Below are 19,128 nucleotides of genomic sequence, written 5' to 3'. Positions count from 1 at the left end.
AATATCAATACTTACTTTACAACTGCAATTTCTTGAACAGTTATAGCCCTTTTATCTTTGGTCCCCATGTATGAAAATATGTTTGGTTTGACTCTGAAGAAATAATATTGAAATAGGAAGTTTCTCAGATAAAGGAAATCATTGAAAGAAAATACTTCGTTTTCATACCAAGAATTGTTTTAAATGCAGAATCCCAGGTTGAAATAAAAATGGTTCTATTACAATTTTCTCCATTGCTTAAGGCAAAGGATATTGGCGATCTAGACTTGGCTCAAATCAATAATTCAGGTTTGAGCTTAGAACCCAACAATATGAACACTGAATCCTCCAAGTTGAAATAACATCCCATTCCGTTTCTGTGCCCCCCACCCATTTATCTCATTATCGATCCTCCCCCCACCCTTACCTATATCACACTCTCTAGCTTTCCATTTCTTTTTTCTCTCCTTATCTGTTATCCTTTAATCCCCATTCCATCTCTCGCCTTTGTCCACCCGTCTGCCCTCTTCAAGTATCCACCTGTCAATTGCCAGGCTTTGTCCCCCCACTTCATTTCCAGTTTTCTCTCCCCTTCTACAATCAGTCTGAAGAAGGATCACAACCTGAAACGTCACCTATCCATTTCCTCCACAGAGGCTACCTGACCCCCCGAGTTACTCCAGCACTTTGTGATTTACTTACTCAAGCACTTCAATAACACTGCTTTCCCCTTAAAACTAGATTTTCACAGGAAGGATGAATTCACTCCCCGTACAGCAACAGATGGGAGCATTGAAGATAAACATGAACAATTATCACATCAGGAAATGATTCTCTGCTTGGTTCCCCCTCCATTCCTACAGTGTTTGATCCCAGCAGAGGTAATCTCCCTGCCTTTCCATGTTCTCCATTCCTTCTATGCCAGTTTTTCCTCTTCTTCACCAAGCTTCCATCCCAGATTAATTGGTCACCCACTCTCAATCATCTCCCCTTCCACCCCATTCCTCCATGACTTTACTCCATTAATTCTCTTAACCTGTAATCCTGTTCAATCCATTTTGTTTTATTCATTCTACCTCTCCAAAACATTACAATTGTGCATACAAGTGTTTAATCTACCTTAATTGTTTTATGATAAAACAAGATCTGCAAAATATTTCATTAATACATACAAAACTGTAAATAGAAAGTTATGGAACAACAGACAACTCCACATACCTTAGGAATTTAGACAACACATTAATGGCATCCATTGTATCTTTGTTTTCCTTATATAGCACAAAATGACAGTAGCTTCCCCTATTTTTGGGCCACGAATGTTTTCTTGGATCTTTGGAGGGGGGGGGGGGGGGGGGGGGGGGAGAAAAGATGCTGATTAACCTCAATAAACATCATTGGAAAAAGTCAATTTTCTTTTACCCCCAATTACTATTTCCAAAATAGTAAGAGTTTGCATGCCACAAAATATTAATCAAGTAATTAATAATGTGTAAACACAGGAGAGAACCCGATGAATTTCTCAAATTTAATTTGCAATCAGAAATCAAAGGCAAATCATAAGAAATATTCATTCAATTTAGAGTTCACAGAACATGCTTCATCTGTTTTAAAGCAATTGAAGTCAAATTCAGTTATTAATCTATGGATTTCATGATGTCTATGCCTATAGGTCTATGAATTCAGGAGTGAATTCTGTAACTTGCTCTGCTTTCTCTTGGAAACCATTATTTGCCATATTTGTACATCTATCACAACTGCATAGAATGATGCAGTACCAGAAAATGCCACATGGTTTGCCGGTGGAAGAGCTATCAAATTAGACCCACACCCTGGTTTTTCACAACCCTCAGAAATGCTTATTTTTATTCAAGTGCATTATTTTTAATCCTTAGTTAGTAAAATACACCCAAGCAAAATTGCCTGCATATTGTATGGAACTTGTTTATCGACTGTTAAACCTGTATACAGGTCAAAACAAATGTTATCAAACAAAGTTAAAGAATGTAAAAATGCCATATTAAAAACACAAAATCAGGTAGCATCGGGGGAAAGCAAAACAGTTAATGTTTCAATTCTAGTATCCTTATCAGTCCCAAAACAGTAACTGTTTCTCTTTCCACAGATGATGTCTGAGTGTTTTATTGCAGACTTTAGCATAGACCTTTTTGAAAAAAATTCATGAGACACAGTATTAACTTTATGGTGCAGCAGTAGAGTTGCTGCCTTACAGCACCAGAGACCTGGGTTTGATCCTAACCACAGGTGCTGTCTGTATGGAGTTTAAATGCTCTCCCCATGAGCTGCGTGGGTTTGCTGCCAGGTGCTCACCCGGTTTCCCCCCACACTCCAAAGATGTACAGGTTTGTAGTAGGTTAATTGATTTCAGTCAAATTGTAAATTGTCCCTAGTGTGTGTAGGATAGTGTTAGCGTGTGAGGATCGCTGGTCGACGCGGACTCAGTGGGCCGAAGGGCCTGTTTCCGCCCTGTAAGTCTAAACTAAACTATTAACTTTATATTAGCTGATAAATGGAAAGGTATAAAATCTCATAGAAATAAAGTTTTCTATTTTGTTCAATTTTACATTCTGCAGAATCAGTCATGTTTTAACAGAACAAAAAAATGACTAGTTCCATAATATATTTTGTTTATCTTGAGAATTATAACTCACACAAAAAACTTTGATTTATACATCTTGCTACATAATTCTATGCATAGAAGCAATGGTTAGCATAATGCTGAAACTAGTGTGTATTTTTGCCTGTGTCAGAAAGCCATTGCTTTAAATTCTATTCTGGAGTTGAATCCCAGGATCACAGTACCTCATAATACTGAGAGAATATGGATTAAATGCGGTACCATCCTTTGGGTGAAATATTAAAACATGATTCCACTCCACACTTTGTAGTTCAGCGGAATGCAGAGAAAACAAATCTCCTAGCATCCTAGTTCACTTCCTACTTCAAACACCAACCATTAAAAAAAAAGTAACTCCCTCAGTTGATGGTTGGTGTGAATTTATTTTTACCAAAATATTTTGACGTTTGCCAATAATAATATGCCCTGTAATTCAAAATTATACAATAAAATGATGTTTTAAAAGCAGCACATTAACTGAAGTAACTTAAATTCTATTTCAAAATACAAATAACATAACACAAAACTCGGCGATTTACTATGCTCTTTGAAAGTTAAAGAAAACACAGAAGAACATTTGCTAACCCCAAATCATTAAAACCGTGGCAAATTTATATGTTTTTTTTCCATAAGACAAAAAGTTTTTATTTCTTTTGTGACAAACAGATTTTTCAATTAACAATCCAATGGAAATCTGTTAAATTACTGAGTGCAAGGCGGTTGAAAATTAATTTTCCAGTGAATTGTCTGAACATTCCTTTAAAATACCGCTCATTCAAAGCATGAAGCTTGCTTTGTTTTTCTTAATAATAGATTGTAATTCAATCAACTGTGCAACAAATATGCATCATTCCAGCTCACCTGTTTTCAATTGAGTATTGTATTACCTCCCATATGACAAACAGTTGTACCTTAGCAACCAAATGTTATATTTACCTGAAGCCAACACTAAAGCTACATATTTCTCAGCAACATCAGATCAAAACATTACAACAATCAGTATAAAGTCTGCAACACAAAAACAATCCACCAAATGTAATCATTAGGCATCCCACAATTTGTTCTGTGTATTGATGATCATGGAAGAATTTCGTTTTTTTATGCAAAGTTCATCCATAGAAAAGTGTTTCTAATTAACAGCCTCATATATCACAATCTTTAGTTTGGGACACTGAACAGAACGGCTGACTTTTTTTTCATTGGATTGAAATACATCTTACCTGCTGCTTTGACCTCTGTCCAATCATTGAAAAGCATAAGAAGTATAAACAGAACATTATTCAATTTGTAGAACAGCATTCTAGTGTGGGTGTATTGCAGATGGTCATGCAGGAATTGCAGCTACGAATGTGCAAAATATGCCAGTAGGAAAGGTCATTAGGCTGTTATTCAAACTGTTCCCATTACTCTCGTGCATTAATCAACTGTAAGGTCATACTAGTAGTAAGTCTCATTCCCAAACATAGGCACTGTTTCTTAGTTGTATAGTGCAATTAATTCCAAATAAAGCAGACCAGTGGTATATTCTCATATAAGACTGATCATACAAGGTCAAAAACACTGGCATAATGTGTCTTTCGTTACAATGGCCATTTCCTGACATATGTGGTTAGTGGATCTTTAGAAAAATATTCACTTATCATACTTTCATGATTTATGCATTGTCTACAATGAATATCATTCCACTCAACTTCGATGATAATCTAGTGCCTAAAATTATTTATCCTTCCCTTTCAAAAAATGTTTGTTTTCCATGGTTTTATTTCCAATTTTAGAATATTTTTCCTGAAATATTAGACCATGCCATGCACCTGAAAACCAATGGTGGGAGGCTATTGAATGAATGGGATAGAATGGATAGTCAAAGCACAAAGCTCACATCACATTATGGCTGCACAGGCTCAGACAACATGGTAAAACTGCAGAATAACAGTTTGATGCATGGATAATTTACCCGCTCCATAATTCAGAATGCTGCAGCCAATTACTATTGATGTAGCTGAGAATTGCATGAAATAAGGAGAAATAGCAAGGATTCCCTCAACCATTTGTCAACTCAATAACTGATGCTGGATGAAAACCTATCAAGGATTGATTGAACCTCCAATAACCAAAAAGTCTGCTGCTTCTCACATACAAAGAATGGTTACATGGATAAGCACCTATGTTACTTTACTCCACCCTACCATCTTCAGCACCTAGAGAACTGGAGTGGAAAGATCAATAAAAACAAAAAAATATGGACACATAGACACTTTCTTAACTAAATACAAATTTTTTTAAAATGCTGAGTTTGGTGGTGAACACAAAAACCTGGTATAAACAGGTTAGTAGCATTTGGTGTCACAACATTATAAGCTTGGATTGTGTTATTAACAGCAATCTCTAAACCATTTGTACAATGATTAGTTAATAGAACATCCTGCTACTGCAAATTTGCTGACATCATGGTTTAAAAGCAGTTTATTAAAAAAGACACAATATCTGTCCAAATGATTAATACACCAATTATTACAAGCATCAATGCCAAGTTAGTTGAATGTACCAGAGACATTAATTAAATACCTTACAATCCAGTTGAGTGAATGGAAACGTCTTTGTTATCTCCTTGGCATACATTCAAACCAGATTCAATTTTGTTGCAAGGCTTCAACAGCCAATGAATATCAACCAACTAGGTCCATAAAGGCACTCAGTACTAAACATGGTACGATACAGTTTACGCACAAGCAAATTCCTCTTAAATGAAATGTACAAAACAGCAGTAAGTCACTGCCAGAGCACTTTCAGACAAAACACGAGTAATAAGAACTGTAGATCTGAACTATGGTTTATATTCTTCAAACAAGCTGCCTTACTTCGATTTCCAAAGTTACAAAAGCTGCTTGTGTTTATCAGTTTATCTTTCACTTTGCCTTACACACAACCAGGGATATTATTTATCCACGAAAGATCCAACTGTTAAACAGTTCAAACGATGCCTCTGAATGCTTTGGTGCATTACCCACTATTGATGTCTTCATTATCCCTCTACACTCAGTAATCTGCCTGATTCATACTATAATGAGGATAAAGAATGACAAGTGGTAGATGGATACAGGTGAGATGGGCTAAAGGTGAACACATTGTCAGATGAGGAAAGAAGAGGTGTGAAATGTAACACCGGAGGGATGAATATGGATGGAATGGGATAGTGGAAAGGTGAAAGAGGGAGGAATGAAAGGGAAATATGGGACAGGAACAGGAGATGATTGTGCACAGGAGGGGTAAGGAGCAGGCTGACTAGGGTGATGGGGGAAGAGTTATCACTTAGAGAATTCAATATTCATATCGTGGGCTGTAAGCTAACTAAACAGAGCTGCTGTTGTTCCGCCCATCTTTCAACCCGCCCCCCCCCCCCCCCCAGCTGCATCTACCTATCAATTCCCCGAGTTTGCCGTACTCCCATCTCTCTTTTGCTATTTCTCCCTCCAACTCCATCAGTCTAAAGAAGGATCCAAAACGTTGAATGTCCATTCCTGTCATAGATGCTGCCTGACCCACATAATTCCTCCAGCAATTTGTCTTTTATTCAAGAGTTCAGCATCTGTAACTTTCCAAGTCAACAAATTAGGAATTGTAGAGTCATCAACTTTATAAAATATTATACGCATTTAGGACAGTAAATGCATATAATTTACTGGTGCCTCATAGTTCCAGAGACCTGGGTCTCGATCCTGACCTCAGATGCTGTCTATGGAGTTTGAATGTTCTCCTTATGAGCGCAAGGGCTTTCTCTGGATGCTCCTGTTTCTTCCCATGTCCCAAAAACGTGCAAATTAGTAGAATAATTGACCACTGTAAATTACCTATAGTGTGTAGGGAATGGATTTGAAAGTGGGTTACCACAGAACTGGGGATCATGACAGAAGCCTGCTCGTGGCGATCCTCGGAAACGACGACACGATGCACTCTGTGACGCGTCAGGCGACCAATTCTGCCAACATGTTGGATGACGACAGAAGCCAACAGAGAGCTACACGTCGTCTGACACACGAGCGAACAATAGAACTAGTGTGAATGGGTGATTGAAGTTTGGCGTGTACTCAGTGAGCTTTTTAATTTAGAGATGCAGTGTGGAAACAGGCCCTTCGGCCCACCGTGTCTGTGCCGACCAGCGATCCTCGCACATTATCCTGCACATACTAGGAATAATTTACATTTATACCAAGCCAATTAATCTACAAACCTGTACGTCTTTGGAGTGTGGGAGGACACTGAAAATCTCGCAGAAAACCCACGCAGGTCACAGGGAGAACGTACAAATTAATTACAGACAACACCCGTAGTTGGGATCGAACCCAGGACACATAAGACAGCAACTATACCGCTGAAGGGCCTGTTTCCATGCGGTTTCTCAAAACTAAACTAAAATTAGGATTTTAGCTACACTTTTACATGCATTGAATGTAAACCAGTGCACGGAATTTATCCTAGAGGAATTCTCAGATACACAGTACTTCAAATATTTTCAATTTCTACTTTAAATTTACATGGAAACCAAGGGGTAAATGAATTTATTTGCTAATTTACAAAAAGTCGTAGAGAAATCAATTAAAAGGCGCATAGAGTCACGATCATCTGGACATTCATCAGAGATCAGGCATCTACAAAATGGTTGGAAAGGAATTAAAAGGTTGAATTGCCAACTCAATAGTTATTGATTTCACATGTTAAGCTTTTAATATTTCAACTTTTGTACTCATTAATATTTTTGAGTAACAGGTTTTATAATCTTTAATTGGAAAGTAGCTCAAGACCAGGTATGTGCTTTACCCATAAATACAGATCATGCCTCTTCAGCAACTCTTCGTTGACTAAATTATACCTGATGAAATGAAAAGCAGTTTATCTTGTCTTTACTTGAATCCACACCGAACTACATTATCATATACTTATTAATCTGATCTTGTTGAATTGAATTGAATTGAATCCTTTATTTGTCATTCAGACCTTTCGGTCTGAACGAAATGTTGTTGCCTGCAGCCATACATGTAATAATAACAACACACAATAAACACAAATTAACATCCACCACAGTGAGTTCACCAAGCACTTCCTCACTGTGATGGAGGCAAAAGTCTTAGAGTTACTGTCTCTTCCCTCCTCTTCTCCCTCTTCTCCCTCTGCGCTGAAGCGATACCCCACCGGGCGATGGTAAGTCAGTCCCGCGGTTCAAGCTCCGCGGCCCGGGGGTGGTCGAAGCTGCCGCCCTCCAGTCCAGCGGACGCAGCTGTTGCCACGGGAGCTCCGGAAAACAGGCACCAGCCTGAGACCTGCGAGCTCCCGACGATGTCGTCCACTGGCCCGCGGCCGAGCCCCGGATTCAGGTCGCCGCCACCATTACGCCGCCTCAGCCACCGGAGCACCGTCTCCGCCCCGCACCAGGCCGCCCACACGAGAGCGTCTCAGCCCCGCACCGCGCTGCCCACACGGGAGTGCATTCCAGCCAAGAGCCGGGCCGCCCACACGGGAGCGCCTTCCAGCCGGGACCCAGGCCGCCCACACGGGAGCGCCTTCCAGCCGGTAGCCGGGCCGCCCACACAGGAGTGTCTCAGCCCCGCGCCGTCCGCCCTCACCGGAGCGCCGAGTCGTGCCGCTGCCGGAACGTTGCCGTAGCTCGAAGACGGCCAGCCTCGCATTGGTAAGTCCTGGCTGGCTCTACCTCCGGAGCCTCGAGGTCGGTCGCAGGTTGGAGGCCGCCAGCTCCGCCATTAGGCCTCAGCTCAGGCGGGGGAAGAGAAGGGGGATACGACAAAAAAGTCGCATTCCCCCGAAGGGAGAGACAGAAAGCCCTGTTTCAGCCCCCCCCACACACATAACACCACCTAATAACCAAATGTTTAACTGAACTAGACAAAAAAAACACAAAAAAAGTTAAAACAGACAGACTGCAGGCGAGCCGCAGCCGTTTCACAGCGCCGCCACTTCTTGTACGTGTGTATATGTGTGCGTATATGTGGTTGTCTTTACATCTTCGCAAAAACACTACGTGGTAACAATTGCATATTCTGATTTACATTTTTCCCCTCGGCAGAGATCACCTTCACTGAAAATATTATGCTTTATATCTCGACTTATTCCTGATTAAAAGTTTTAAAAAATCAAAAGACTTTGAATTTAAAACAACCAGCTTCAACTGATGATGTCACAATGGCTCGGCTAGCAGTGATCAGCTTCACTGAAGATTTCATCCTATATTTGCCAAGTTATTCGCGATTAAAGCTTTAAAAATGCCAACTTTAACAAGATTCTTACATATTCTGATTCACATTTTTCCTCTCTAGGCAGAAAACACCTTCACTGAACATTTTATGCTTTATTTCTCGCCTTATTACTGATTAAAGTTTTAAAAAGTTAAAAGACTTTGAATTTAAAACGACCAGCTTCAACTGATGTCGTCACAATGGGTCGGCTAGCAGTGATCAGCTCCACTGAATATTTCAGCCTCCTGAGGGGGCTACGGGTAGGGAACGGGTGCGTTGGGGGAGCAGACCCAACACTTGGTCTAGTACTTATTAAAAGTCTGATCTTGTATGTGTGTATATGTGGTTGGCTTTACAATCTTCGTAAAAACACTACGCGGTGACGATTACATTTTTAAATTATTCTGGTTGACATTTTAGGCCGAGATCACCTTCACTGAACATTTTATGCTTTATTTCTCGGCTTATTACTGATTAAAAGTAAGTAAGAAGTTTAAAAACATCAAAAGACTTTGAATTTAAAATGACCAGCTTTCACTGATGACGTCACGATGGCTCGGCTAGCAGTGATCAGCTTCATTGAAGATTTCATCCTATATTTCATGTTATTCGGGATTAAAACTTTAAAAATGCCAACTTTAAGATTTTTACATATTCTGATTCACATTTTTCCCCTCTAGGCAGAGATCACCAATGAACATTTTATGGTTTATTTCTCGACTTATTACTGATTTAAGTTTTTTTAAATGATCAGCTTCACTTACGATCGGGAACGGCTTGAGTTGGAGGACCAAGCCTCTCGTGGGGGCTACGGGTAGGGAACGGGTGTGTTGGGGGAGTAGACCCAACCGGCACTTGGTCTAGTTTTATATTAAATCCCACATCCCAGATCCACTTCTTAGATGACTTACATGCACTTAAGGCAACCATTTTGACAAATTGGAGACAAATCCCATTAATTCTGGGGCAACAGCCCGTTAACTGCTGTACCACCCAGATCTTATCCATAAATCTAGCTCTCACATATATTACAAGATGGACTTCTACTTTTGCAACATGTTACATAGAACTGATTAATTATACTGTACTGTTTGACTCATATTTATGGTTTAGCTAGCACCATATTGGAAGGTGGCAACTGGCTGCCTAATTCACCAAGAAGCAAGGCTAATTGATGATGAAAATTACATCACAATATCGCCAACAAACAAAATTAAATCCAATGATTTCAGGATTCTATTGATCCAAACTAAGTTTAGGATCATTTCCAAATGCTACAGGAACCTTTAAACAAACAGAATTATATTGTCAATTCCAGTTTCACGAAAACACCACTCTGTAACTTCACCCAAAGAAGACAGCAGAGTTATATTGCTAGAATTCGCTTGACAATCAATCTAAACTTTAAGTTACACAACCTAACATTCATAGATGAATAGGGTATAGTTCCACTCTATGGATAGAGTTCCCTTTCTAATATAATATCTGCATTTCAGCCTCACCAAATTTGCAAGACCAAAAACTAAAGTCAAATTATTTTGAACAAACCAGTGTAGTTGACTCACTTGCAAATGCATTTTGAATCAAAAGTTTATCATTAATATTCCAGAGCCATTGTTTCAGGTTCATCAGGGTGCAGTATATATTAAATGCCTATTTTGTAACTAAATATTATGTCATCAGACCTACAGAGTCTGCAAAACGTTTGAGCTGCTGCACATGTTCCACTTTACTTTTGCTGGAGATTCAATGCACAAGACCCAATTAATATTTACCATTGAGCTTGTTGTTTAAAACTAGGAAAACTAGATTTGTAAAAATATCACATCTTCACCAGGGATATAGTAAATTATTTGAAAACATACACATGCACGACCAAGGAACAAATACATGCATGTTACATGCAAAAGCTGTAAACAAAAATTAACAGCTTGGATTCCAGAAACATTAAGGGACAGCTATGCATTCTGAAGAACAGGGATTGAATATTTTTTCAAGGTTACACAAAAATGTTTATCCAAAATTTAAACAAAAACATTCCATAAATTTTAGAAATATATTCTTGAGAAGCATCCAGTCAAGCACAAACTCAATTACAAAAGTGTAAACGATCCAAGGTAGCAAATCATTTGCTTTATACAAAGTCTAATTTAATGTTTAAGACAAGCATTTTTTGGACTTGAGTTTTAATAAAAAATCACTTTTCCTCTGATGGTTCTATCTCTCCTTGTGGTAAATCCACAAAGATCTACCACAGCACAAAACTTACTTGCCAATGCAGTTCTCCCAGCAACATGGTAAGCTATGATAAATTTCTTTCCCTCTCTTTCTTCAGTCTTAGTCTCAAGTCCAGGAAATAGACTCTTCACAGCTTGATGAATAACTGTTCTTTTTTCTTTAGTATCTTCAACAACCTGTTTAGAAAAATCTTTGATATTTTAAAGAGAAAGAACTCAAACAAAAATAGCAACTTGCTCCGTTTTGACTTGCACTTAGTAAGAACATGATCATTTTCCTCTCTGGTAATTGGGGGGGGGGGGGGGGGGGGGAGATAAGATTTTAATATACATGTAAGAAATCACTAGTTACATATATGGCCATGTATCTGCTCCTCATTTGACACGATCATGGCAATCTTTTCCTTAACAACAATTTTCTGCATTACCATCTAAAATATTCAAATATTCATTTATTTGTAAACCAACGAAGAAATGTATTTTGTACAGAATAGCTAACTCTTTATTTTGAAAAGTAAGCTCAGGCACTAGAACAACTATCCTTGCAACTTTGCTATTGAACCACTTAAGAATTTTGATTAATAAACAGAGCTGGAGTCCTCCAAGTGCTGGAGTACTACACGCATGTAGAACAAAAAACCAGTACAGGAACAGGGTCTTCAGTCCACAATGCCCGTGTCAAATATGATGCCAGATTTAAACTAACCTCTTCTGCTTACACGTGATCCACATTCCTCCATATCCATGTGCCTCTTCAACACTTCTCCCACTACCCCTGGCAGTGCATTCAGGCACCTTGGTGTAAACAACTTGCCCTGCACATCTCCATTAAACTTTCCCCCTCTGATTTTAAAGCCGTGCTCTCTCGTATGTAGCTGTTTCACTCTGGGAAAAAGATTGACTATTTACCCTATCTATGCCTCTCATAATTTTATATAGAACAGAACAGCTAGACTGAATGGCCTGAAAACCCTTAAATATGTAATAATATTGATCCATACCTCAATCATCACTGAATCTTCCTTATTTTTAAAAAGTTGAAGATCTTCCAAACGTTCTTTATCTTGAGAAGACAAGACAGAAAAAATGTCCTCTGAAGGTTCCTAAAAGATGATAAAAAATGTCACAAAATCATTTATACAACCAACATTTACCGCACAATCACCAGGAAGAGTGAGGGAAGAAGAGAAACATTGAGGTAAGAAAAATTAAATAGCATGTGTCTTTTTCTCGACATCTATTTCCTATAAAGGTTTCTCGTAATGTACTTCGATGGCAAACAAGACAGTTTGTTGATCGCTTCCTGCACTGAAATTAGGCCTTTTTGTTTCTTCTCTGGGAAAGTACTTGCACTTGCTGAGCACTTCCTTTGTGGCTGCCAAAAAAAAATCACGCTATTTATTGATCAAATGCATTAAAATGAGACAATTTTGAATCATTTATGGGCAGCATCGGTGAATATCAGAAATGTTTTATTCATTCAAGAGATCTGGACATCTCTGACAAGGAATGTCGACACATAACTGTCCATGAGAACGCAGTGATCTACCACTTTTACAATGTTACAGTCCCTCTGATGATGGTACTGTTCTCAGGAAGGGTGCTTTTTATATATGTTCATTTTCAGAATCTACATTTCGGCAGTAAGCCCAGCTTTTATCACCCATTCCTACTTGTTCTTGAGAAGGAGGTAGTGAGCTACCTTCTGGTTAAGTTACTCCATAATATTGTTGAGCAGGGAATTCCAACGACGAAGGACCATTGATATATTTCCAAGTTTGGAGGTGCACAACTTGGAGGGGCACCTGTAGATTATGCTACCCACTTACTCTTTGCTCTTATCCTTCTGGGAAGTAGCGGTCACGGACTTTTATGAGGTGTTGTCAGAATAGCTTGGGTGAGTTACTACAGTACATTTTGTTGATGGCACGCTACAAAAGTGGTGGAGAGAATGAAGCAAATCCATTTTTGATAATTATCCCTCATATACTTTGTGTGTGGCTAGTATTACAAATTAGCAGTCAAATATAGTTACCATTACATGCTTCAATGTCCTTTTGTGCACATGTCTATCATTGTTGACATGCAATAACGTCTGAGCTGAAAGTCCTTACCTCATCATCATCATTTGGTACAGACAAATCATCCAGAACAACTACCTTTCCTTCCTTGTTTATTTCATGCACAACAAAATCGGAATACCTGTATGAGATAAAAGTGCAGAAAATTATAAATCAATATCAATTTTACTTCCTTATTTTAAAGATTCTCTTCATTTTCCGTTGCATCCATTTTCAATGAGACAGGGAATGCCGATGTTCAGAGTTCATCATTATCCCAGATGCTCACTTAATCAATTGCGTGGGGTGTATTTCTTAAAACCACCAGTTAAGGAGATTTGAGTGAATGAACAAAGGCAATTGTACAATCTAAAGACAAAGACAATAATATTATATTACCATATATTAACTAATCTCAGCACAAATCATATTTAAGAAACATTAACTAAAAAAAATTACATATTGACAATGCTTCATTTGAAAAGTTTCTCCAAGCAATATCTATGTTGAAATAACAGTAGATTATACAGTTTTGATCTGAATGTAGTTTAGATATTGCACAATATGATTTTAAATCACTGAAAAAATATTATTCATATTGAAAGGCAGAGGCATAAATTGGACCACAATATATTCACTCAACGCACAATCGCGCAGCAGTAGAATCGCTGCTTAGTGTCAGACCCTGGTTTAATCCTACAGGCGTTGTCTGTACGGAGTTTGTACATTCTCACTGTGACATACTATTGACAAGGAATCGTAGTGTTTGGATTTACTTGCTTTTGGAAGAGAATAGGTTAATTAGGGACTGTGACCATGGCTTTGTTCAGGACAGGTCATGTCTTACAAAATTGATTGGGTTTTTTGAGGAGGTGATGAAGGTGATTGGTGAAGGTAGAGCAATCGATGGTGTCTAAATGAATTTTAGCAAGGCATTTGACAAGATGCCTCATAGCAATCCAGAATTTTAAGATGCATGGGATCCCATGGTGACTTTGCATTTTGGAAGGTCAAATGTAAGTGGAAACATAATCAAGTTAATGGTGGAACCCTTAACAGCATTGTTGTACAGAGGAATTTTGGGGTCCAAGTCCTCAGCTCCCAGAAAATGGCAACACAAATAGATAGAGCGAGTGGTAAAGAGGGCACATGTTATGCGTGCCATAATCGGTTGGGGCCATGAGTATAAATGTCAAGATGACAAGTTGTAGCTTTATAAAACTATGGTTAAGCCACACTTGATCTATTTTATGCAGCTCTGGTCACTCTATTACAGGAAAGATATTGTGGTATTGGAGAAGGTGCAGAAGAGGTTTACAAGATTATGATTTGATTAGAATGCATTAGTTGTAAAGAGAGTTTGAACAAACTTGGATTGTTTTGTCTGCAATGTCAGAGGTTGGGGAAATATCTGATAGCTGTTAATAAAATAGTAAATGGCATAGATAGGGTAGACAGAAAAGCGAGTTCGGTATTCTGAAAAACGCAAGGAATCATGAGATTTGTCAAAGGTCACTCATTATAAAGAAAAAGTGAACAAAGCGCCGGCTGCATAAACTGTATGTAAATTCATATCTTTATGCATGATTTATGTGTAAAACTATATTTAATCTGAGGAACGGGGGTGCCAGGTAGGGGAGAGCGGGGGCAGATGCGAGTGGGAGACAGAGGGAGAGACTGCACCGGTGGAGAGACATTCTCGGCACACAGATCCACGCATCATCCGCAGCCAGGATCGAACCCGGGTCTCCGGCGCCGTAAGCGCTGCTGGACACCTCCGGACAGGAACGGGACACCCGGGAGGGGACGGGGACGGCCCAGCAGAAACTCAATAGCGCCCGCAGCGACGGAGAGCCGGACCCAACCCCGCCAGTCCAGAACTGATGACCAACCCGGCAGGACAGGCAGAGCCGAGCTGAAGCCAGCGGCTGCAGTGCCGGCTGCAAGTCCGGGGCCCCAGGGCCAACCCGGACACCTCCGGACAGGGATGGGACACCCGGTAGGGGACGGGGACGGCTCAGCAGCAACAGCGCCCGCAGCGATGGGGAGCCATGCCCGACTCCACCAGTCCAGGGCTGCTGGCCAACCCGGCGGGACAGGCAGAGCCGAGCTAGAGCCTGCGGCTGCAGTGCTGGCTGCAAGTCCGGGGCCGCCCCGCCAACCCAGGGCCACCCCGGACAGGGACGGGACACCCGGGAAGAGACTGGGACAGCTCAGCAGCAACTCAACAGCACCCGCAGCGGCGGAGAGCTGGGCCCGCGCTGACCACGGACGAAACGCAAGCCTGCACACAACGCAGCACCACCGTTGCCGAGAATGTTTATAGCGAGTGACCTATTACCTGGGCATGCGCAGTCGGAATACCGAACTCGCTTTTACTCAGGTGTCGAGTCAAATATTTAAGATAAGAAACACAAATTTCAAAGGAGATGTGCACAGTTTTTTTTGCACTGAGTATAAGGTGCCAGGAACGTGCTGCCAGAGATAATGATGATAGCAGATTCAATAGTGGAGTTTAAGAGCATTTTTAGATAAGCACTTGAATATGCAAAGAATGAAGGGATATGAATCAAGTGCAGGCAGAAGGGATTATGTTCGACATGTACATCATGAGCCAAAGGTTATGTTCCTGCACTGTACTATTCTGTGGTCATTTAATTAACAAAAGTTAATTTCTACTCAAAACTAGGTTTCAGAGAGAAAGCCATTAAAATGTTTATTTGTTATATATTTTAACTAGAGCGAATTGTAAAAAAGAGCAAGTACGTTTGTTAAAAAACAAAATTAAAAAAAACAAATTGAAAATGTCTTTATGCAAAATACATAATGAATCCCATCTTCCATTTTGGATGGGGCTCTCACCATGGTCTCCTCTATATCCTGCAGCTCTGCTCTTGCTCCTCTTCTTAACAAGGACAGTCCCCCTTGTCCTCACCTTCCACTCCATCGGCTGTTGCATACAACATGTGGTCCTCAGACATTTTCGCCTCCAACGGGATCCCTCTACTGGCAACATCTTCCCATCTACTCCCCTTTCTGCTTTCCGCAAAGACCGTTCCCTCCATAACTCTCTGGTCAATTCGTCCCTTCCCACCCAAACCACCCCCTCCACGAGTACTTTTCCCTGCAACCGCAGGAAATGCAACACTTGTCCCTTTACCTCCCCCCTTGACTCCATCCAAGGACGAAATCAGTCTTTCCAGGTGAGGCAGATGTTCACCTGCACCTCCTCCAACCTCGTCTACTTCATCCGCTGTTCCAGATGTCAACTTCTCTACATCGGCAAAACCAAGCGCAGGCTCGGCGATCGCTTCGCTGAACACCTCCGCTCAGTCCGTCTTAACCAATTTGATCGCCCAGTTATTCAGCACTTCAACCCCCTCCCATTCCCAATCTGACCTTTCTGTCCTGGGCCTCCTCCATTGTCAGAGTGAGGCCCAGTGCAAGTTGGAGGAACAGCACCTCATGTTTCGCTTGGGTAGTTTACACCCCAGCGGTATGAACATTGACTTCTCAAATTTTAGGTAGCCCTGCTTTCTCCCTCCTTACCTTTGCCCTTCCCAGTTCTCCCACAAGTCCTACTGTCTCCAACTACTTCCTTTCTTTTTCCCACACCCCCGACATCGGTCTGATGGGTCTCGACCCGAAATGTCGCCAATTCCTTCTCTTCATAGATGCTGCCTCACCCGTTCAGTTTCTCCAGGATTTTTTGTCTACATAATGAATCTTGCAGTTTAATTTAATTTCAGTTTTGTGAAATACAATCTACACTTATCTTTACCTTTCCTTTAGTATTCCTGAGAAGCCTTCATGAATGCTGACAAACTTTGTGATTCCAACATCCTGCTCAACCAAGCCGTGTTTCATCATATCAGCAAAGCTGTCTCCATTGCCTTCTTCGTCCTCCTGAAGCACGGCATCTGCTTCTTCCACAATGCTTTTTCCATTATTTTCATCTTGGCTGGAAGAAACGGCCTGCAAACCACTTTCAATACTCTCAGTATGTTTGCAAAAAGTAGACGGATTAGAAGCACTAGGTTCTGAAAGTTTGGTCTTTTTATGATGGTCTTGCTCACATTGGTCTTCACCATGATCTGGGCAAGGACGTTTTACAGAAAGATTACTTGCTTCGTTTTCTTCCATCTTGCTGAGTAATGTAGACACGTTTACTTTTCTCATATGTAGCCAATATTTTTTTTGACTGTCATGGACTTTCAAAGGCACATGACAGAGAATATTTCTAAAAACTTGACGGAAAGAGAAAATCCTAAAGCAACAAGAATATGGATTTCTTCAAAACTTAAAATAGTTCACTAAGATTCACATCCTCTAGAAAACATCCAAAAAACATGATGGTCACTTAAGATTACACAGAGACACAAAGCATAATACAGGGGAACTTAGAATTTCCTTTCTAGTTTTACTTTTGCTGATACACCTTTGGCAACAGTGGTGTAACAGATTTTCTGACTGTGTAAGTGACTTGTAATAATAGCCCCACACATTTTTATTTTACTTTTTTTTTAAATGTTACATGGCGTGATAAGGATGCCTGTGAACCCATCGAGTTTAAAGGGAAGGAAATATACAGGCATCCCTTTTAAAATTCACACCTTTCACCTATGTCTTGTTTTTGATTCCCCTACCTTTTTCTATCTACATTACGTATGACTCCAATCATTTTAAATGACTCAATCAGATTAGCCCTCAGCCTCCTTCCCTCAAGGGAAAACAAACCCAGCCTAACCAATCTCTTGGCCTAGCTAAAACCATGCAAGAGAATAAAATTGCAAGGCTACTGAGAAATAAGGAGGTGGAGGTAATCTGTCCTATGGAATTGGCATTGATCCAATAGGCTGAAAGAAACTGTGTCATAAGAAAGATGAAATCTGTTGACAAATGGCTCTACCTCTCAGAGGTAAAATATTAGTTTTCAGACACCTTCTCAAACATTCTGCTGGACTATGACCCCCGTTAATCATATAGATCCTCTTCCTCTCATTACACTTCAGGTGGTCCTTTACTACCATCCAGTAAATTCCTAAACAGTGAAGCAACAATTTATTTGCACTTCAATTTCATGGTGCAGTATCCGAGACATTGAAGAAACCAGAGATTGAGTGACGACTTTGCAGAACACATGCATTCAGTCTGCAAGGGTGTCACAGAGCATCCTGCTCTCTCACTTCAATTTTTCATCCTGCCCCCATCTCTCACTTTGACATACCATTCTTCCCATGTAGGTCATCATAAGCTCAAGGACCAGGACCTGGCTTTCTGTATTGATATACTGCAGCTCTTGCTGCTCAATAGTGAATTTAGCAATTTCAACATGGTTTTCCTATCTATGTCAGACCAGGTAGGTTTTGAGGTTGCAGACAAATGATCTTAACTTAAATTCGTTTTTTCATCTCTCTTCATAGGTTACTTGAACTACTGAATATATGTAGTATTTTCTTTTATTCCAAATGTCTATCAATTACTGTTTCTCATAATGCAGCCTCATAATTCCAGCCTGGTTTTCCACTATATTCTGTAGTTGACAATTCCCATTACGTTTATGATGCTACGTCCTAACTCCTTATGGGATCTATTTCCTTTTGAGAAAAATGTTCCATGTAGGATGTATTTCCTTCGTATGCAAAGCTCCAATTCCCTTTTTCTATTTCACTGGACATTTGTTTTTGTTTACAGCTCATCTGTACTCTGTTGTACCCAAAATAACAAGCCTTTTCTTGCTCTGCCTCTGATTTTGCAACATAAATTAATATTTGTACATATCCATAATTAATTTACGCGTAAAGTATAAGCAATAACTACAATCCACTACAGGGGGTCATTATCTTCACACCAACGGATGTCCAAGAGGGAATGGAGGGTGCAAACTAGGCGATTTATTACAAGCCCTCGGCTCATCGCACGGTGTCACATACGTTACCTACGATATCTTGCCCACCCCGAGTGCTTGGGGA

At 40.2% G+C, this 19,128-nt stretch overlaps 1 protein-coding gene across 8 annotated transcripts in view; it reads right to left on the bottom strand.

Moving 5' to 3' along the window:
• pus7 (pseudouridine synthase 7) overlaps positions 1-19,128 on the bottom strand; it is a 44,635-nt gene that overhangs the window by 25,326 nt on the left and 181 nt on the right. For 4 of the 8 annotated variants that reach the window (XM_033039904.1, XM_033039906.1, XM_033039911.1 and 1 more), the window contains exons 2-8: positions 16,938-17,423; positions 13,211-13,298; positions 12,098-12,199; positions 11,129-11,273; positions 3,835-3,849; positions 1,198-1,309; positions 16-93 (exon numbers count right to left, since the gene is read on the bottom strand). In XM_033039904.1, the coding sequence (XP_032895795.1) occupies positions 16-93; positions 1,198-1,309; positions 3,835-3,849; positions 11,129-11,273; positions 12,098-12,199; positions 13,211-13,298; positions 16,938-17,423 (1,026 nt within the window). The remainder of the gene's footprint in view (positions 1-15; positions 94-1,197; positions 1,310-3,834; positions 3,850-11,128; positions 11,274-12,097; positions 12,200-13,210; positions 13,299-16,937; positions 17,424-19,128) is intronic. The other 4 variants (XM_033039908.1, XM_033039909.1, XM_033039907.1 and 1 more) reach the window with 4 other exon arrangements.

The sequence above is a fragment of the Amblyraja radiata genome, chromosome 21 (assembly GCF_010909765.2).
Source record: "Amblyraja radiata isolate CabotCenter1 chromosome 21, sAmbRad1.1.pri, whole genome shotgun sequence".
In the NCBI taxonomy this organism is placed as follows: Eukaryota; Metazoa; Chordata; class Chondrichthyes; order Rajiformes; family Rajidae; genus Amblyraja; species Amblyraja radiata.
Note: the sequence above shows the minus strand (reverse complement) of the source record. Positions and strands in the feature narration are given on the sequence as shown.